The 22,718-nt window shown below is 44.7% G+C and overlaps 1 protein-coding gene across 1 annotated transcript in view; it reads left to right on the top strand.

Annotated features, from left to right (window-relative positions):
• The window catches only part of NCAN (neurocan), a 138,471-nt gene that overhangs the window by 96,208 nt on the left and 19,545 nt on the right, over nucleotides 1–22,718 (top strand). Inside the window, exons 9-10 of the mRNA XM_088478392.1 lie at nucleotides 4,785–4,901; nucleotides 6,290–6,403. Coding sequence (XP_088334518.1) covers nucleotides 4,785–4,901; nucleotides 6,290–6,403 — 231 coding nt within the window. The remainder of the gene's footprint in view (nucleotides 1–4,784; nucleotides 4,902–6,289; nucleotides 6,404–22,718) is intronic.

Raw genomic sequence — 22,718 nt, 5'->3', positions numbered from 1 at the left:
ATTACCATGATATTCTACTGTAGCTCTATTAAATAGAAAGATATTACCTCCCTACCTAATTACACAGCTGAAGTGCCTCCCACAACTGTGAGTGATCCAAGCCAAATTATCAGAGGGTGAAAAGCTAGCTTCTAGTTTTGCCTGTACAACAAAGTGTTCTGTCCAGTGATAACACTGCTGTTGCATGAAGCAGCTCCCAACTGTAGCCAGCTTTAGCGGCTTTCAGATTTCTAACAGTCAATGTAAAGCTACTCACATCAAATAGCAATCCTCATGAAAAAGTCACATTAGTCACCGTGATCAGCTTAATAGATATATTACTGATATTGTCCATATAGGATCCAGGTATCCTGGTAGACTGTTGCACATAATTGGCTTTTGAATCATTCCAGAATGAATAGTGAGAGGTAAATGTGAGTCCTTTTTAATAGCAGCCAAAGTAGCACAGTTTTTTGAGCTCTCAATACCGCTTACTTATGGAAGATGCATGGAGGGTGATCCCCATGCTATCCCATTCCTCTGGGTGTACCTCCAATGAGGTAAAAGGGTAAATTTACTAAAGTGAGAGTTTTTAAAAGTGAGTTTTAGAAGAGATGTTGCCCATAGCAACCAATCAGATTCTAGCTATTATCTTCTAGGAGGTGCTAGTTAAATGTTAAGTAGAATCTGATTGGTTGCTATGGGCAGGGCTGGTTCTACCATTACATATGGTACGCAGCTGAGTAGGGCGCCACATAGTGGAGGGCTCCTCAGCTGCGACCATGCGGGCCTCAGGTAGACTGTGGGGTCTATTTACTAAGCAGTGTTAGGAGACAGAGTGAAAAGTGATAAGGTGCCAGCCAATCAGCTCCCAACTGTCATTTTTCAAACACAGCCTGTGAGATGACAGTTGGGAGCTGATTGGCTGGCACCTTATCACTTTTCACTCTTCACTTTTCACTTCTCCTAAAACTGCTTAGTAAATAGACCCCTGTGTCTCTGTGACACAGCTCCACCGCGTGTGTAGTGCTAACTGGACAGAGTTCGGTCAGCACTACACAGTGACAAACACACAGCCGCCGGCACCGGCAGCTGTGTGTTTGTTTTGATTAGCAGCCAATGAGAGTCTGTCAGACTCTCATTGGCTACTGCGTCCACTGCTGGAGCCGGACTGGAGCTTTCCGGCTCCCGCAGTGGGTAATGGGAGAGACGTCATGACGTCTCACCCATAATGCAGAGCGGCCCGGCCCGGACTGAGGAGCGGATGGCTCCGGCCGGAGCGGGAGCAGGTAAGTGGTTTTATTTTTATTACAAGTGTGTCCACTGGGGCACTGCATAGGGAAGGGGGAATTTCCACTGGGGGCACAACAAGGGGGGGGGCTACTACAAAGGGGGCGGCTACTACTGGGGCACTGCATAGGGGGGGAATCTCCACTGGGGACACAACAAGGGGGGGGCTACTACAAAGGGGTGGCTACTACTGGGGCACTGCATAGGGGGGGAAACTCCACTGGCGGCACAACATGGGGGGGCTACTACAAAGGGTGGGACTACTACAAGGGGGTGGCTACTACTGGGGCACTGCATAGGGGGGGGAACCTCCACTGGGGGCACAACAAGGGGGGGACTACTGCAAATGGGGGACTACTACAAGGGGGTGGCTACTACTGGGGCACTGCATAGGGGGGGGGACTGCCACTGGAGGCACTGCATTGAGGGACCACTACTGGGGGCACTATATAAAGGGCAATTTTGGGGGAACTGCATAGGGGGGGGAACTACAACTGGGGCCACTGTTTAAATGGCACTGTATAAGGGGTACCACTATTGGGGGCACTGCATGGGGGGACTACTACTGGGGGCACTATATAAGGGGCACTGCATAGGGGGTACCACTACTGGGGGCACTGCATAGGGGGGAGTACCAGTGTCGGACTGGGGCATGAAGGGCCCACCAGGGGAATGTAGTGGTAGGGGCGTATGCTTAAGGGGTGTGGTCAGCCACTAGTGGGGGTGTGGCCAGCCACCACAGAGGCTTGGCTAACCATTAGAGATTGCATGCTCTGAACCCCTGGTGCAGTTTCTATAGAAGTGAACCAAGCACCCATGTTCATCAGTGGTCCTGCTCCACCAGGTAACTGACCATCTAATTAACTATGTATATTTTTAGTGGACAGTCTTGAACCTGACAACTAGAGGAAGAGGTGGGCCCTCAAGTAGTAGGGCCCACCGGGGATTTCCCCTGTACACCTGTGGGCCAGTCCGACCCTGGGGAGTACTACTGGGGGCACTATATAAGGGGCTTACTGCTGGGGGCATAAGGGGCACTGCACAAGGGGGACCACTACTGGGGGCACTATATAAGGGGCACTGCATAGGGGGTACCACTACTGGGGGCACTGCATAGGGGTACTACTACTGGGGGCACTATATAAGGAGCTTACTACTGGGGGCACAAGGGGCACTGCACAGGGGGTACCACTACTGGGGGCACTGTAAAAGGGGCACTGCATAGGGGGCACAAAAAAATATCTTCGCTTACCAAAAAATTTGGGCTAGGGCTGGCCCTGGCTATGGGCAACATCTCTTCTAAAACTCACTTCTAAAAACTCTCACTTTAGTAAATTTACCCTAAAAGTGTCAAAGTATTTTCACAAATTGTATAACTATATCTTTGAACTAGAATATTGTATTCCTTATATAAGGTTATTGAGATATCAGTGTTTACAGACCATTACCAACATTTTACCAGGCATTTTAAGAGAGGAGGCGGCCCATCAATAGGGCTTTGAGTGTCGCACGTGGCCTTAGGGCCTTTTGTTGCCCTTCAGTGTTGTAGAAGTTTGAACATTCTATAGTTGTAGATGGCGGATGGCCACAGTTTACCTTAAAATTTTGCCTGTTTGATCGTCAGACAATAACAGGCTGCCAATAAAGATATTGTCAGTGTTGTTTTATAGCCATAATGTAGCATAAATGAATCAAAATGTTTGCAAATCATTTAAATATCATTTGGGTAATATTGTAGAAAGGACCCATTAAGTAGACATTTACATTAAATAAAAACTACAATAGATTGCACACTACAGCTCAAGTATACCACAGAGCTATTGCAAGATCAAACAGGCTGTAAATTAAATTAAACATTTTTACTTTATTTTTTACATCACTCAATAGGTTCTCGATCTGGAAAGAAAGAGATGTCAGGAAATCAAGCATATAACCGGCTGCAGCTTTTCTTACAAGTGACTACTTACAGGGAACACAAATAAAATAGGTTGTTAAAAAGCGCAAAGCAAAGAACAGCATGGACATAATACACAATCTGTAACTACATAACACTGGGCCTGATTCAGAGATGGACGCTAGCGCAATCGCAATTGCAGTTTCGTATGGAACGCAGCTACAAAAATGTGCTAAGATCACCCGAGCATAAAGACGCCCACTGCTGCCTTTTTACATGCGTGTGATGACGCATACCTGCGTAAATATCGATAACATCGAAGCACATCGGCAGCCATCTTACCCTTGCGGCAGGTCTGACCCGCCGCAGCCTTGGGTGCTCTTCTGACACACAGAGCTGCATATGCAATTGCAGTGGCTAATATATGCACACCCATGTAACAGCGTTCAAATGGCCAGGCACGCCTGTGTTTCGCCGACCACCCCCCAAAAAACACCCCCAAAGGCTCACTTCCTGTCAATCTCTAAGTGATGGGTCTGCGTGATCGCTTCAAATTGGAAAGGTGAATAAATTCTATACATGACACATAACTCCACCATAAACAAAACAAAGTATAGCTGAGTAGTGACAAGCTGGGCGAGTGGTGATGTAAAACTGCCCATTTTCTATTTTCATATCATTTACCGTCTTTATGTTACCACAGAAAATTTCCATTGTTCAGTTTATTTATATATGGTATAATGCACCAAATGCTATATAACAGTGGTTCCCAACCTCGGTACTCATGGCACACTAACAGTCCAGGTTTTAAGGATATCAATGCTTGAGATGCTTAAATCAAACTAACTGAGGTACTACAGGTTGAGTCTCCCATATGCAAATATTCACAAATACGGAATATTCCAAAATACAGAACCGTGATAGTGACACCTTTGATTTCTGATGGTTTAATGTACACAAACTTTGTTTAATGCACAAAACTATTAAAATATTGTATAACATTATCTTTAGGCTGTGTGTATATGGTGTATATGAAACATAAATTAATTTTGTATATGTACACAAAATTTCTTTATTGCACAAAATTATTAAAAACATTGTATAAAATTACCCGTAGTCTGTGTGTATAAGGTGTATATGAAACATAAATGTTTTCTGTTTAGATATGCGTCCCATTCCCAATATATTTCATTATGGTATGCAAATATTCCAAAATACGGAAAAATCTGATATCCAAAATACTCCTGGTGCCAAGCATTTTGGATATGGGAGACTCAACCTGTAATGAATTCACTTGTGCTCAAGTATGGGTAACTATATAACCTGGACTGTTAGCGTGCTTGAAGCACGAGATTGGGAAACACTGCTATATACTGTAGGTAAGGGATATAAGAAGTTAGAATGGAGATCTATGAATATAAAGACACAGGGCCACAGATCATGGAACTTCACGGTAATATCTAATATATGTAATAATTTGGAGCAGGACTGCATTATTCTGTATAATACTGAAGTTTTTCTAATGAGCACTAAAGGGATGTCAATGTCATCATTTCATGTGTCTTTTCATTTTTTATAATATTTTGTGGATATAATCACTAATCATGTGTTTACTCTTTAGGGGAACCACAACCATGTTCTCACAGTCCTTGCCTGCATATGGGGACGTGCCAGTCCAACGAGAGCACATACAGTTGCATCTGCCACAAAGGCTACACAGGAGAGAACTGTGAAATCGGTACAGTCAAATCCCTATTATAAAGCAACATGAAAGTGGCAATTCCATATAGAAATTTTTTATTAAAATACCAAGTTGAATTCCTTTGAAGCATGCATTACATTTTTTAATTATCATATTTGTTATATGTACTCCTTTTTTCACCTTTTCAAAATTTATTTGTTGCTTCCAGCATTCACTCACAATGTGGAGGTAGAGGGGGTGGATCTTACAGTACACAGAGCAGACCTGGCTCAAAGAGGCATTCCAAAGCCTCTCTGCTTTCTAAATAATGTGACTGTGGCCCTATGGTAGTCATTTTACATTGTGGATACTCTACATAATTCTAAATCATTTATAGCAGCCTGAAGAAACAAAGAAAATGGTAACTACCAAGCTTCTTCTTATAGCTGGCCACAGTGATTTATGTAAAATACATCGAACTCATTTCTTCATGGAATTGCTGCAAGAAATTGAGATGACTTGCAATATGCAAATAGAAGATTACAATATTCGTAATTCGTACTTCTGCTTTTATCTAGCACAGAGGTTCTCAAACTTGGTCCTCAAGGCACCCTTACGGTCCAGGTTTTAAGGATATCCATGGTTGAGCACAGATGGTTAAATCAAAAGATTGAGGTACTAATCAAGTCACCTACGCCCAAGCATGGTTATCCTGGACCGTTAGGATGCCTAGAGGACCGAGTTTGGGAACCTCTGGTCTAGCATATATTTATAACAATAATCAATTCTGTCCGGAATCCAGGGTGCTTCAGAGGGTGAACTAAATACATCTTTCTCAGGGCAACAGCAGATTATGTTTAGTATAGTGATGTATGTGCACAGACACTAAAAAATATAAGTGCTTTACAAAACAAATAAACTGTGCACAGGGAATTGCTTTTAAACATAAAAAGACCAGGGAATATTTTCCTCAGATTTGAAGCTAATGGCCCATCTGGTAACAGTCATCCAAAATGCAACAACACTGGCCTAGCTGGCATTCTGAGCACATTCCCTCAAGGAGGGTTCTACTAGGAGGGTCCTATCTAGCAACAAGCATCTCCTTTATGTCCTCCCCTTCCACTGTCTGTGAGGAAATACCACTTCAAATTGGCTACAACTTATGAAATAGTGAACACCAGGGAGTGTGCTGCACTCATTATATTTCCATGCTAAACATAAACACAATAACCTGAGAAGCCAGAGCCAGGCCATATCTCAGCTAGCCTGTAGGATTCCAAAACTTTCTAGTTTGAATTCTATGTTTTCCCCATTTTTCAGGTTTAATACCAACACAGTATAAACATCAACAAGTTACAGATGTTTATCACAACCTATACTTACATCCCATATAGACATTTCCCGATACCAGATTCTTGATTTGTGTTTATGCTGTGTTTCAACAGATATTGATGAGTGTCTGTCCAACCCCTGTCAGAACGGTGGGACCTGCATCGATGAAATCAACTCCTTCCTGTGTTTGTGTTTACCAAGCTATGGAGGAAGCACATGTGGTAAAGGTGAGAAGAATACTTACTTTGGGAAAGTACATTTATCATTTCACAATGGAAAACTTGGGTAACCTAGTGGTGTCTATGGTAGTATGTGTTATAAGAAAGCAGTATAAAGTGGCATATCATATTAAAGTGCAGCATATTACAGTATATATAACATAACAAAATAATTCAGCACAACATATTGTTTTTGTGAAAAAAAGGATATAGGATTTTTTTTTAATTGATATAAAAATATAGTAATACACAAAAGACATTTGCTGAATAGATCCCATATTGTGACATTTAAGGAGTTTTCTGTCTTCAGATGAGCTTAAATTACTGACTTGTCTTTTTCCATTGCCTTAGCAAAAACACAAAGCTGGTGTCTGGGTAGAACTAGAACCAATGCAGAGCTGTGTCATATTCCAGGACAATTAAAATAAACATATCTGACTTGTGATATAAATACCTGGCTAAAAGGACAGAAGAAAGCTAAAACAAAGTAATAAAGATTGCCCGAGGGCATGCACAAGAGCAAAATGACCATATATGAGGATGAATCAGTCTTCAATAATAAAAACTATGTAAAAATTATATAATAAAGATTATTACTGAACATGACATGCAGTTCAATTTTTAAAAATATATATATTATTATTTATTAGCTATTACAGGTTAACTGACAATATTCATTTATCAGTGTATGGCGAAAAGGCTGACTTTCTATCGATGGTTATGTCAGTGATAGCAAATTACTTATGGCCACAATTTATCATCTGCCTTGGAGATACTGGCTCGGAGCAGTAAGAGATGGTCCAACTATGGGCCAGATTCAGTTAGAGGCGAAAAGCGCAATGTTTTCACCTCATTTGCGTGTTTTGAGGTGAAGTTTTCGCCTACTTGCACAAAAAGCTCCCGCTTTTTGCCCTATTCAATTGTAAAACAGCACCCCAAAATATCTATCCAAGTACTTCAGCCCCATTTTCAAACACTTTTACAAGTATTTTTGCCCCAAAAATGACATGTGTTTTTTTGGGTGAATTAAGATATATATTTTTTGTCTAATCAGGGGGGGTGTCCAAAGGGTTCTGAACCAAGTTCCCACATTTTTACTCAAAAATAGGGATTTTGCACTTCTTTTCTCCTGCCTTTGGGTGGAGAAACTATTTCACCTGTTTTTGCTTATTGAGTTTTCGCACATGCGAAAACGTCCTGGAATGGAATAGGGTGACACTTCTGAAACTAGCAAAAACCGCACATCAGCAAAATCTTTTTGCCAATCGCGGCTTTTCGCCTCTAATTGAATATGGGCCTTTGACGGAGATATGCCCATGCGTGACCTAGCCAAACTGATCATTCATGCGCAGTGGAAATGAAAGCCCAGACTTGGGGCCATATTCAATTAGCTTCGCATTGGCTAAAAAGTTCAGCCTACCCGACTTTTCGCCTATATCGCGTGTTTTGGACACGAAAACTTATCGTGCGCGTCCCCTCTTTACGCCCTATTCAATTACTAACCAGGCGAAAACGGCAAGTGGCAAATGCAGACCAGGTGGAAAGTACTGTCATAGGGGAAATCAGTCTGAACCCCCCAAAAAAATGCACTAACATTGGGGATCATTGTAGAATTGTTCCAGTAGACCCCTAAGATCGCTATTTTGCTAGTTTTTATGCTTGTCCCACCACTTTGTACTTTTCCGTTCCCAAAATTAAATTACTTTTTTGGGGTGTTCTTATGATTTTTCCGTTTTTTCGATGCAGTTGTCCTTTGGGGGGGCTGTCCCAAGGGTTCTGAGTGGTTTCCCCACGTTTGCACCCCAAAATAAAATGTTACACTTCTTTTCTCCTGCTATTCTTAGGCGAATCTTTTTCGCCTATTACATTGCATTGACTTTCCGCGCAGGCGAAAACCGTCTGGAATTGAATTTGGAGGTAAGTTCCGACCACACAAAAAGCCGAGATCGGCGATACTTTTTCACGGAAAACGGCTTTTCGCTTCTAATTGAATACGGCCCATGGTTTCAAAGTTGACAGTTGTCATTTAGACATTCACTACAGTATGTCAGCACTGACCTAATATCGACATTTTGACACTATTACTAACCCTAACTGATCTATTCATAATGTAGACATGCATAATGTCAACATTTTAAACATGTCAATATTTTGAACACGTTGACATGTTGAATGTCGACATTATGAATAAAATTGTCAACTTTATAAACCATTCAACATTGCAGTGTTGAGATTCTGAATGTCGACATTGTGAATGTCTACAATTTGACTACATACCGTAGGGATAATATAGCCGGATCAGTGGAGATATTTTTGTAGTAATGTTTGGCTTTTTGGATTACAAAAATAAAAATCAGCAACATAGCCTTAGGTCACAAAGACTGCGATTCTTTTGTTATAGACGCCCCCTCCTGGGCTTCTATACGAATAGGCATCTGACGGAGCAATTCAATTGTTTCTCCATTCGGGTGCCCATTGGTATTTATCTTGGCTACAAGCACTGGGTTTAGCCGTGCACACCGGCTAAGCCCGTCTAAAGAAGTGGTTACGGCACCCAAACAGCTTTAGGCATCCGAATGGAGCAACAATTGAATTGTTCCATCAGGTGCCTATTCGTATAGAAGTCCAGCAGGAGCTGTCTAAAACAATGACATCGCCCCATAGAATGTTCTTTGTGTGTATAAATCTTCAAGAAAAAGATGATTTGTGAATGGGCACCTTTAGACACGAAAGGCAAGTGTTCACAATTCACATGAGATTGCATTTGGTTTTGCTTATTCAGCAACAACAAATATAGTACAAATTCACAGGTATGTTAGCCCTGAATAGCATACAGTTGGAGCAGAGCCGGGACTAGCCAAATTAGTGCCCTAGGCGATATTTTGAGTCCCCGCTCCCCCCGTGGGATCCTGAAAAGGGGTGTGGCTTCACAGAATGGGAGTGGTCTCACTGTGCTGTGACCCCTTCCCCCATTGTGCTGTGCTCACAGAACCCCTCTCCCAGCACAGCATCCATCACAGCACCCCTCTCCATTCACAGCACAGATCACAGCACCCATCTCCCAGCACAGCATCTCTCTTCCAGCGCAGATCACAGCACCCATCACCCCTCTCCCAGCACAGCACCCATCACCCCAGCCCTCACCCAGCACAGCACCCCCCTCTCCCAGCACAACACAGTGTTAGCACCCCTCACCTGACCCAGCACCCCTATCCCAGGACAGCACGCTGTCAGCACCCACTCTTATCCAGAACCCCTATCCCAGCAGAGCACCCCTCTCCCAGCAGTGAGTACCACAGCACCCTGGCCCTCTCCTAGTTCCATACTTAATTTACTAGAGCGCAGCCTGCAGAACCACCCGACTCGAGGTACAGCAAGCCGCGGACAATGGACCCACTTTTCCTGGCTCGGTTGGCAGGCTGCAGCTGTGTGATGATTGCTGGAGACGGTGGTCTGACTCACTACCCCGGTGCAGCAGCCCTCCCACGGCCATTTACTTATCATTCTGAATAAGCCCCTGCACATGTAAAATTCCCAAGATGGGAATGAAACATGTTGCTGCCCGTTACCATCAATTAAGTGAACTGTGTCCTTCTGGTGACCTGGGGACTGCTTTACAGTATTTCACCAACCAAGCATTCTGTGGGGATCCTTACAGTTGCGGTTGTAACGCAAGCTTTCTGGCGGATTCATCAACCCATACTAGCCAGACGCCAGAGGGCAAGTGGTGTCCGATAAAGACCTGTGAGGCTATCAGCGGAAGCAGTGTAGCCGCAGCTGGATCCAACAGCCGGCGGCTCTCCAGGCTGCAACTAACCGTACATGGGGCCTGATTCAGAGCCGGACGCTATTTGCACTCGCTCGTTCAGAAAAAGGGGCCGGATATTTAAATAGAGCGCTCGCTCTTTGCGGTCTGTTGACGCCTCTATGTCAAAACGAGCGAACGAAACATGCGCTCGCTATTTTTTAAAAAACGCCCCCTGGCCGCTCGCATCCTACGTCATCTCCGCTATTTATTAGATTAATCGAGTACATCGAAAGGCGTATGAACTGCTCGCAGTGCTTGTGGTAGGAGTTTCCTACCGCAATCATGCGAGCAGTTCAGGCTAAAAGACAACCAAGTGACGTGGTCGATGACGCTGCTTTGTTAATTATGCACACCCCTAAAACGCCCGTTTTGACTGTTTGGCACGCCTGCGTTCGGATCTCTACTCCCCGTTTTCAAGCACCTTCCCCTGTTACCACCCCCAAACGCCTCAATCTGTCACTCAAATTAGCAGGCATTCACTATTTTGCGAGCACACAATTTCCGACCGCAATGACTGGTTCGCGCATGCGTATTACAACCCATACGCATGCGCAGTTGTGCGAACATCGCTCGGAGCGAACGAGCGGCCGCTTACGAGCGGCTCTGAATCAGGCCCATGGACGCGATGGATAGTGCGGCTGAATATCTGACAGGCTTCGCTAGAACTGCGCTGAGATCCGGACTCAGGGCCTGATTCAGACCCGGTCGCAAGGCTGCATTCGTACACAGCCATCCGCAGCCAAAGTATGAAAATCCCGCTATCGCTAGCAAGACATTAGCATGCTCACTATGTTTTGCCATGCGATCGCAGTATGAAATTAAGACGCCCACCAGCTTGACACAAGCCGCCCACTTTCCCTTAGTAACATACGTCATGTCTGGGAAGTGTATTAAACAATCAGTAACATCGACTGACATCGGACCCATACGCAGCACTTGTGGCTGACCATACCCTACCGCAAGCACTGCGAGTGCTGCTGTGTGTAATTCAGCCATGTGACGTGTATGCTGACGCTGCATCTTAATTATGCACGCCCCTGAAATGGCATTCAAATGCACAGACACACCTGTGTTCGCAGCACCACAGCCCCGTTACCATCGACCACCCCCTGTCACCACCCACAAATGGCACGTCCTGTTTCTCATGCTTGCGGAGCGTCTGTGTACTGGGTGCGATTGCTTCTCGATCACAGTGACTGGGTCGCGCACGTGCACTGCATCTTGTACACATGCGCAAATTGCAAACATCGGCAGGCTGCGTTCAAATGCAGCCTTGCGACTGGGTCTGAATCAGGCCCTCAGTGCAGATCATTAACAGCGCTGTTTACAAAATATAACTTGCATACCCTGATCCCTGGACCTGAAAGGATCAAGTAAAGGAATTGAACATTATATGGAACTATTGCTCGATATTAAGTTACTGAGCTAATTGCTGGTTATAACTTTACACAATACTAGCCGTGTTGTTTTGGACACAGTATCTCACAATTTTAAAGGACATTATTGTATATACAAGTATATGTTCCTACAGAGACATTACAAAATATGTACTACTGCAGTGGTCATTTGTCCTTTATTAAGTCTTTTTAATATATTTGTGGTACAATATTTATATGTAATTCTGTGTTTATTTATTTGTGTGGCTAATTAAATAGAGCTTATTATACCATTATTGCACTTTATGCCAGCACAGTTTAGTTTTCTTTTTATATGGTCTATGTGGGGTTTTGCAATTTATCCCTTTATAAACTGTTGCAGGTTACTCCTTATCTACAGTTGTATTTTACATGGGAAGGTTTTTATGTTATAAATACTTTCTGTGAAATAAGTAGCCTAAAGTTAATTATGTTGGCAGATCCTATAGGTATTGATATAGGTCCCAGCGTTGTGTGATGGAGAACAGTCCACTAAAGGAATAACTTAACCAGGGTGCAGTTTATTAACCAGGTAGAATGAGTTGCATGATACCACAGGGTTAACACAGTAGGTACACAATACAGCAGGTTCTGTAGATCCAGCCTGGAACGTGCGGGCTGTCTATGCAGGTGCTGTGCATATATGGGAGCACACACCTGTATATATACAAACAGTGCGGGCAGTGGAGTATGTCCCCACTTATGTATAGCTGAGGTGACATAGTGCAGTATGCAGGGTCTCTCCTGTACTAGAAGGCATTCTCACTGTGGAGCACGTCAGGAACACTTCCTTCCTCTATGAAGGTGCAAAGAGACAGAGACAGCGCGCATGCACAGTTTTGCACTTGGATCGGATGCTGCTCTGTGATGCGACTCCGGCACTATGCGATCCCGGCAGCGCAGAAGAGGAGACAGCACAGAGCGCTCTCCTCCAACAATTTAACACTTAACAAATAACAGCTACTTATTCAAATATGTAAAATTGACCATTGTGTTAATTTTGATGCTCAGGCCAGAACCACTTTGAGACAAACAGGCTAAACTGTTCTATGCACATCCACCCTACCTGTATATGTGCACTGTGAAATTTGTGGCATAAAGTCATTTGACCAGTGAAAAGCATCAGCTACTTATGTATAAGGGACGAATTTCAGCCTTGTGCATATGACTTTGCCTGTGGATGATGTTAATAGATATGGACAGTCAATAAGAGGAGGAAGAGAAAGGAAATGAGTGAGAGAATAGTAAGGTGTCTCTATGCACTAAGAATTATCTTCTCAGCCTGATAATATATGAGTGTGCCAGACTTGAATCAATATTACAGCAAGGGGAGTGGATGGGAATATAAATGGGCTTACATAAGCACATGCTATAATAGTTACCACAGTTATAATAGAGCTGAGCAAATGCATCTCAGCACATCATGCATGGTACGATCTAGGGGCCTGATTCCGAGACTTACGCAATGGCAAAATTTACAGAGATTGAACAATTGTTAGCCATTGTGCATGTATGAAAGCCACATTGTGCATGCGCAGTGATTACATTACACTTATGCTCGCCCAGAGGATTCACTCGCCAGTTGAGTGACAGGCTGTCAGTGTTTGTGGGAGGTAACGGGAAGATGGTTACAAAAATGTAGGCATGTGTGAGAATTTAAACGCTGTTTCATGGACATGCATAAATTAGCCATTGTGATCTCCTTCGCAGCATGACAGCTTTCAGCAAGTCAGGAGAGATGCGGTGCTTGTGGCTGGTCAGCAGGGCCGCAATCAGAGGGAGACTGCTGGGACTAGAGTACCGGGCCCGGACAGAATGGTGTTCGAGTCAGTAGTGGAGTGGATAAGCACCGGGGGCATTTTGAAAGCAGTGCCGGCTGTGAACCAATCGTAGCTCGTGGACCAGCAGCCAATCAGGAGCTGCGGCTCCTGTTTGGCTCCCGGCCTGCGAGCTCAAATTAACTTGCAGCCGGCACCAAATTCAGTATGCCGCTGCCTTCCAGGCCCTGTCTCTGTCCTGGTGAGAGTAGTGTGAGCTCGGCAACCGCCAGCCCACAGGGAGGTCTGCCAGGACTAGAGTCCCGGGCCTGGACAGAAAGGGGATCCAGCCAGTTGTGGAGTGGATAAGCACCGGGGGCATTTTGAAAGCGGCACTGGCCGCGAACCAATCTTAGCTCGTGGACCGGCAGCCAAACAGGAGCTGCGGCTCTTGTTTGGCTCCCGGTCAGCGAGCTCCGATTAACTTGCTGTCGGCACCAAATTCAATATGCCGCTGCCATCCGGGCCCTGTCTCTGTCCTGGTGAGAGTAGTCTGAGCCTGCCAGCCAGCAGTGGGAGACTGGTCTGGGAAGAAAGCAGCCGGGAAAGAGTGAGAAGCAACAGCGGGGGAGAGAGCAGCAGTGGCAGGGGGAGAAGCTACCTACAGCCACGGTGCTGCCACAGTGAAGAGGAAGTGCTCAGACGGGCAGGAGAGGCTGCGGACATCCCACTTCCCATTCAGGTACAGCGACTCCTGCTCTCCCACCCTCACCCTGCCTTCCCACTTTTACCATGCCTTCCCACACACACCCTGCTTTCCCTTTTTTACCCTGCTCTCCGACCCTCACCCTGCTCTCCCACTTTTACCTTGCTCCAGCATCCACACCTTGCTCTCAGACCCTCACCCCCACCTCTATATTATAGATTAACATGGATTAACACCCCCACAGCCCAAACTTTGATATTTTTTTTTTAAATTGGTTTACACACCAATTTATGGCCTACCTCTGCTATAGCTCCACCCACATTATCCACAGCAACGCCCACCTCTGATAAAATGCCCCCTCCCACAACCCAAGGGGAGGGGTCCTGCATATTTTGACAGTCCCGGGCCCCACAATCTCTGACTGCAGCCATGCTGGTCAGACTTGACTTCATTTAAAGGTGCGTGGCTGCTCAGTGTACATCTATGTTACTGATGTGATTGTCCCTATGCTTGGGTAAGCTTTGGAGGACATTAATATATTTTAGCGTTCTGTGAGAGAACTCAGTTGCGATTGCATTAGCGTTTATCTCGGAATCAGGGCCTAGGTATTTATCAAATGACTACTGCATAACTTCCTGCACATTTACATATCAAATATTATGCTATTATTATATAATTAAGACCAATTCAGGAAGATATGAAATTACTGTACATTCCCTATGCATCAGTTATTTATAGTAGTGCACCTTATGCCCTTTTGGTCTCTGAACTGAATTTGGTACCCAGATTTCTCAAATCATTTAATATGTGGAGAATATATAATAAAATATATTTGCCCATGCCAAATATAAAAACCACACTGCGTTCTCAAAGCACATGTCTCTTTGCGTAGGACACCTTCTAGGATGATTCACTTACGTCTCTTGAGGTGTCAAAATTCACTTTACAGCTCACCCCATGAGGTCTATGAAGCTGTTGTTACTCCTAAAGGTAACAAAGTTATCTACTGTAGTAGCTTCTGGATCTCATATTACACGCTGAGGGGGGAATTCAGTACAGGGTTTATCCCACAGCTAGTTTTTTCAGTGCTGCCCGATTCAATTAGTTGCCTGATTCAGACCCGCTAACGAGCGCTGAGCGCTCACAAGCGAGTCGATGTTGGCCCAGTGCGCATGCGTGAGACCCGGATAGCGGCGGGCGAACCGTCGCTCCGGGTCTCGTATCAAAGGGGGCGGGTGTCGATGTTGAGTGACAGCACGCCCATGGGAATGCCTACCGTCTGGGGCCGGCCCCAATGACATCACAAGTGATGTCAGTGGGAGTGCTTTCGGCTCTGTTTGAGCCGAAAGCACTCTAGGACTTGCAGCAACGAGACCCTACCACAAGGGTCTCGTCGCAAGCCCGATACATACTGTATTTACAATTGCTTATGATACTGTTTTGTTCACTACAAGTACAATGCCCAACATGGTATAATTGTGTAGCTGGGATTACATATGTCTGTACTGTCATTTAAATATGTATCATTCTCGCATTGGTTTTAACATGCATGTGAAATCGTATAAGAATTTAGGGAGACCAACTAAACATTTCACATTGGAAATCAAAAGGTTTTCTGTTTGCACAAAGATCTTGTCTTGACAAGTACTTATGTTCTTCTCCTGGCACAAGGCAATAAATAAATAAATGTATTTTGCTCTACTGTTTTGGAATTTTAATTTAACCAAATGCAGGAAAACTCCCCCTAAATCCGTAAAAATTCAGTGGTCCTTTCCTCCTGTTTCTCACCCCATTCACAGTGCACTCAGGTCAGTATTTATAAACATTTTCATTATTGTCAATATACAGCCGTAATGCTGTTCAGCATCCATTTGGTACGGCCTCCTTAATATTTATTCTCCTCTGATATACTGTATATTTCCTTAGCTATTTCCCTTTCCCTCACCCATTAATGTGTTTCTCTCCTTCATCTATTCATCATCCTGGTTTTCTCATATTCCTCCATTATACTGTGCCCTATTTGCTTATTATTATTTATATCCTATTATCCCACATACACATCTCCTTCACTTTGCTGTCTCCAAAATTAATTATAGCCTACCCAGTTCTTCATTCTAACTGCCCTTTACTTCAGCAGCTCCATCTTACACCTTTACATTGAATCTAGTGTCTTCATGATTAACTTTTTTACCTCTGTTTGTGTTTTACTTCCACCCTTAGTGGTGTATATACTAAAGTGTGGGTTTTTAGAAGCAGAGTTGTTGCCCATAGCAACCAATAAGCAGGGCCCCGGTAAAGGAGGGGCGTGGCCTAATTGAGGGAGGTGTGGCCATGCCCCCTTGCCAAAAAAATTAAACAAACCACTCGCGCTGCTGAGCGTTGGGGAGGGGGCGCTGTAAGCCCCCCCGGCCCGGCGCTAAGCGGGTGGGGCGCGATCAGTGTGATCGCTCCCCCCACAGCCATAGGAGACTGCTTCGGCTGCTGCAGCAGCCGTGAGCAGTCTCGCAGTGCAGCCAGGCACAAGCTGTGTGCTGTGCTGCTGTAAGGGAGGGGGGGGGGCAACGCCGCGACCTCTAGCAAGCCCGTGCCCGGGTAAACTATACCCGCTTGATATTTTCTGTTTCCCTCATTCCTTTGGTAAGAAAAAAAGAAAGGGTTAGTAGCTGGGCTGTGGGAGCACCACCAACAATAACTATTGATACAGTTGTATCTAGATAACTAATGGTTGGTTTCTATTAATAATTACCATCATAATAAATTTTGAGTTCTGTGCGGAATTTTTCCTTCCTTTTTCCCTCATTCCTTTATCAGCATGCTCTATCTTATTATGCGGCACTCTTTTTGCCATATTCTCTAACTGTATTCAGCTTCAATGTTTTGTGTTTCATTGCTAAATATGCCGTGGTTAGTGAATAATGCGGTAACTTAGTGCCTGTGATGCTGTACATAGTGATCGCCCCCAGCCAATCATACAGTATTCCACACTTTACACTTCTTCTCACTCATTGTTTTCAATGCAGCAGCTACAATTTATGTAAGGGAACTTAATTATAGTTCCACAAAACTCTATACACTGCTATGTTGCATATATGGTAATATTCTGTATTATTTCATTATCCTGGAGCCTGCATATTGCTCGTCATCTGCTTTTCTTTCTCTGCTTATTTCTTTTACTGCGTGCCTCTTTCTCTCATATGTATATTCATTTTATTATTACCGTTTCTCTTTTATTATGTTCTATGTTCTCTTGCTCCATTTAAATCTGACCTTTTCTTTGTCACCTTTGTATTCTCTTTCAGTGCGCTTGTGTTCTAATACCTTACTTCTCCATTCACTCTTACTTATCCATTCACTCTTACTTATCCATTCACTCTTACTTCTCCATTCACTTTCTTCATAGCTCTCATGTTTTATCCTCTCATTTCTACACAAAATTAATACTAGCACCTGTTCTTGGGAGGTGGGCAAGAGACAGTGATAGCACGGTGCTGCCCAATATGGAGTGCAGAATGTGCAGTGTCGTCTCACTTCTCTTCCCTTTTGCAAATGGGTGGTCCTGAGCACATCCAGACTATACCGTATGTAATATACCGCATGTAATATGCTTCTGATTTATGCCAGGAGATGTGGATTGACAGTGTTAATCTGGGGACAATATAGTGTGCTGTTCTACCCAATATGTGCAGTTCTAAAACAAAATGATGCCTTTGTAACCCCAATACATGTGCAGTTCTTAGAACCAATGGCGTCACTAGTGGGGTGCAGACTCTCACAACCAGTCCGCGGACCCTTTTCGGGTGTGTGCACCTTTGGCGCGCACAGGGGGACCCCAGTGCTGCTAATGCTAAGAACATCTTGTTTACAACTATAGAGTTAATAATTCCCTCCAATCAGGACTCAGCACACCCTCTTGTGACCCCTGATGCTCTCCCTGTATTTGAGGCTGAGCCAATAGAGACACTGAAGCAGGAATATCAATCCCTGCAGCATTCTCATTAAAGCTTCTGGGACAGCATCTTCACACTGCTATTAACCCTTTAGGCACTGATCCAGGGCACATTCAGAATTTGCAGACCCCCTTTCACATTGTTCCCAAGCTCCTCCTGCTCATAAGTAAGGTTTTATTTAAAAAGTATAATAATAATTAATTTAAATCGGGGGCACCTGATAGCTGGCAGGTCCCATAGACGCTCCCGCTTGGGCTACCTAAAGGGTAAGCCAGCCCTGCTCACAGTGACAGTGTAATAATGCTCCACCATTGCAGCCCTCAGTTGGGCCCCAGACACAGTGATCAATTGCCAAAAGTTCCACAATCCAAGTGGGCGAGTTCTCCTCCAGGCCTAGTCATTTCCTCCGTATTATAGACAGCTCAACCAATTGTGTCCTAAGACTGGCTTCTCTTTGGTGTAGCGCCATTCATGGAAGTTCTGGGCTTGGCCTGACCCTGAAACTTCAATACAGGCCAATATCTCGGTTTTCACGGACTGGTAAACGGTTGCCTGATTCTCGTCCAGGTCCATATATCTTTGCTCGGCTTCACCTGATAGGTAAGGAACCAGTTTCTCAGCACAGACCCCAAGAGTCCAGAGCCCTTTTTGCCACTCTTTCAAAGGATGCCAGGTACACTTCTATGTCAATGGCTGGTGACATTTTCTGGAGCAACTGACCTTCTGGTGTGTCTCGGTCACGTTTCACCTGGGCTAACTCCTCCCGTAAGAGTCTGGTGTTTTCCTCCAGAGCCCTCGTGACCCATAGCACCTGGGCCAGTTGCTCTTGCTGCACAGTCGCTATATTCACGAGAGCTCACATATTTCCTCCATTTAGTTTCTTGGTGAGTCGGGAAGTGGCTTCTCTTAGCATCCCACTTCTGACATAACTTGTGGCAAGGACACCATAGAGAGGATGCATATACGAAGTTTTGATGTTCAGTCCACACAGTTTACTTGTCAGAGTGACATGGAGACCAGCAATCGAACATTACAGGATCTTCCCACGCCCTACCACTAGCTAACAAAGATTACCACTCTAGCCACCAAACAACACTAGTTCGGTGTCAGTCTTCCAGACAAATGCCCCAGACAGGTTTAAATACATTAGACCCCTCCCCCAGATTGACAGCCAGGAAACACTCCTAACTTGCCTTCTTAAGGGAGATCTCCTCAGGTGCTCTGGACTGGTTAGCCAGCCACACCGTTTCAGCTAGTGCAAGCTGTGGGAGAAAATGCATTCAGACCAAACAATACAGGTAAAGGCCCCCATACATCAGAGATTGATTGCAGCAATCGTGCAATTTGCAATCGATTGTGTATAAAAATCTTTCCTTTTTTCAATCGATTGTGGCAATTCTGCAATCAATTGAAAAAGGGAAAGCTTTTTATACACAATCGATTGCAAATTGCACAATTGGTGCAATCAATCTCTGATGTATGGGGGCCTTAATTCACACATTCTTTTTACCACAAGTACTGTAAATATCTTTGATGTGTATATATTTTCCTGGGGCCTGTCTAAATTAAAAAAAACTGTTACGTTGTGTTACATAACAAATATTTTACTGTCATCTTTTGAGCATTGATTTTATTAGTTGCTAAACACATGATGCTGTTTCTATTCTCAGTTTGCTTATCCCACCAACACCCCACAGCATACTTACTTACTTTTTGTTCTTCTTTCCCGGGAGAAGTCAGGTGAGGAGAAGCAGGTGGGCGGTGATGGAGAGCTTACCAGACTTTTTGCATCATTAAGCCTCATTCCCTCACAGTAAATTGCTGTGAATATCGCCTATTTAAATAGAGGGTGTGGCCAAATAATGCGATTATTATAGAATCGCACCATTAAGCTCCGCTCCCTACTGAAGGACCGCCGATATCCGGGAAAATTATCCCCGTTCCGCCCACTTTCTTAATGCAAGTGAATTGCCTACTCTTCCGGGCGTGTGGGGGGTTCCCTGAAAAGTCGGAGAGTTTGGGAGAGTAGGCAAGTATGCCCCACAGCCACCCCCTTGCCTCTTAGCACACACCCCCCCCCTCCTCCAGAGGGTGGTACTAATCACTTTGGGAATCACTGCTTTAGGCACAGCTGCTTGGTGCCAATAAGAGGACCGTTTTCATTTGTATTCTACTCAGTAATCCAGGCTGGTATCAGGGGCGTTTCTAGAGAGGAGGGGGCCTGTGTGCAGTCTCGGACACGAGATCTTCCTCTCTGACCGGCGGCCGGCAGCGCACTGAGCTGTGCGTGGCCAGCACCGGAGTTATAGACTCTGTGCACTAGAGTGCGCCCACAGTCTATAGAGTATGCGCAGGTCCCGCGGCGGCCATTTTCCCTGTACTGCGCATGCACAAACGATGGGAAAATGGCCGGGGCTGCCAGTTTCCAGCAGTTTTTACAGCGCCGGACCCCCGCGCCGATGTGGGACTCTGGAGAGGTAAGTAATACTATGGGTGCAGGGTGTGCGGTGCACCCTGCACCCATTATAGATACGCCCCTGGCTGGTATACACTGTACATATACAGTTTATCTAATAGTATTTTTAGTGGAATCAGGATTTCTTATAGTGATATATGTTACCATAGTGTTTAACATTACGTCTGGAGGAAACTTAAACAACACATACTTTTTAAGATCATTTTTGTTATTTTGTGTAAATAATGTTATTATATATCTGGAAGTTAAGGTGTTTTATTAAAAGTATCCTTATTGAAATAGCTTTTTTTGTAATGAAAATTTAGTAAATGTTGCTTGGATTTACTTCCTCCCATTCTTCCCCACTCTTCATATGTTTTTATTTTATCTTTCTCTAATCCATCACTTTCCTACATCATTACCTATTCATGTATTCTGTACAATGAATCTCTATCTCTTCTATCTTTTACGCATCTCATTACTTTCACTTGACTGTGATTGGTGATACTCTTTTGTTTCCTTATCGCATATCTGTTTTTCTATGCCTCCCTTTCTATTACTAAAATGAATAATATACATGAAATAAGAGTAGTGCTTAAACTTAACTAATTGAAATCTATCATACTCTTTGTAACTCCTCTGCAGGGGTCACTAGGTTAGGAGGGAGCTATTTCTCTTAAGCTGAGTACACACTGTGCAATATCAGTCCAATGGCGAATTTTACCTAGGGGCTGCAGCACCCCCCCACAGTAAAATCCTGCACTTCAGTGAGCCAGTGCAGTCCGTGACTGCATTGGCTACACTGTGACTGGAGGTAGCTTCCCATTGGAAGTGCCACCTGCCAGTCACGCACAAGACAGGCAGCCCCAGGGGGAGGTTTCTCCAAGATCTATTACGCAGGCCTCGGACGGCTATGGCCAGACCAGCAGCAGCGGCAGCCCCCCTAAGGTAGTGGGCAGGAACCACTGCTGGATATTCCGAAAGTGTGTTGGTGATGTTTGCCTCCAATATGTCTGTGAACGACGCCGTTCACAGATATATCGCATCAGCTGTGCAGCACAGCAGATGACCAATATATCTGCAGATATATCAGTGCATCTGAAAGAGATTGTTAGGAAATTAGAAGGTGCTCTGTACTAGGAAACAGGTTCAGCCAGGTGTCGACACCCAGGGGTTTTTCCCCTTAATCCCAAACAAATGCTATAACAAAGAAAAATGGTGTAGATGCCTGGTGCTCCTCTCTAGGACCAAGATGGGGTATGTAGTCTGGAACCCGACGGTCTAAATGCCGACCGCCAGCTTCCAAACTGCTTTGAATGAATGACAGGCGTCTAAATCTAGACTCCTGTCATTTGCCCGATGTCTCGAAACCAGCGCCCGGCATCCCGATCGAGCGGATACCGGGCACCGCAGCAGACAGCCGCGGGGGGGAGGGTTAGGTTTAGGGCTCCCGGGGGGACTTAGGGTTAGGCACCCCCATGGGAGGTTAGAGTTAGGCTAGGGGGAGGTAGGTACCCCCAGGGGAAGGTTAGGGTTAGGCACCCCCGGGGGACTTAGGTTTACGCAGCGGAGAAGGGGGGGTTAGGTTTAGGCACTTAGAGGGGGGATTAGGGTTAAGCACAGGGGGGGAGGTTAGGGTTAGGCACCCCTAAGGAGGATTAGGGGGGTTAGGTTAGTAAATACTTACCTAGGGACGATCGGGATTTCCTCCTGTGTCGGGCAGCCGCTGTCGGGAATTGAACCGGCCGGCGATAACACATATCACACCCCCAAGATGGTATGGGATCGGAAGAAAAACAGTATTCTAATGTATAGTGTATAACCAAAACAACATGTGCTACAACTGAAACAATACATGAAAAGAAGAATACATCCCTGTGAATATGGTGTCCTTCCTTAAGATTTTTCTTGCTCTAGCTTCTATGATGTTTTATCAGCCCTTTTAGCCTCCATCATCTCTTTTCTTTGGACACTCAGATTTACCTCTCCTCACTTAACCTATTACCCTTGTCTCCTCACTTAACATGTCTAAGAATGAACTAATCTTCCCACATTCCCAAAAGACCTCACCTACCGCAATTTCATTAACTATTGACAGCACCACCATCCCACAAGTACGCTGTCTTTGAGTTATTCTTTACTCTTCCCTCTCCTTCAAACCACACATTCAGTACCTTTCACAGTCCTGCCATTTCCATGTCAAAATTTTCTGCAGGATCAGAACCTTTCTCACCCT

Source organism: Taudactylus pleione, unplaced genomic scaffold (genome assembly GCF_031769625.1).
Source record: "Taudactylus pleione unplaced genomic scaffold, aTauple2 ptg000214l, whole genome shotgun sequence".
Classification (NCBI taxonomy): domain Eukaryota; kingdom Metazoa; phylum Chordata; class Amphibia; order Anura; family Myobatrachidae; genus Taudactylus; species Taudactylus pleione.
Note: the sequence above shows the minus strand (reverse complement) of the source record. Positions and strands in the feature narration are given on the sequence as shown.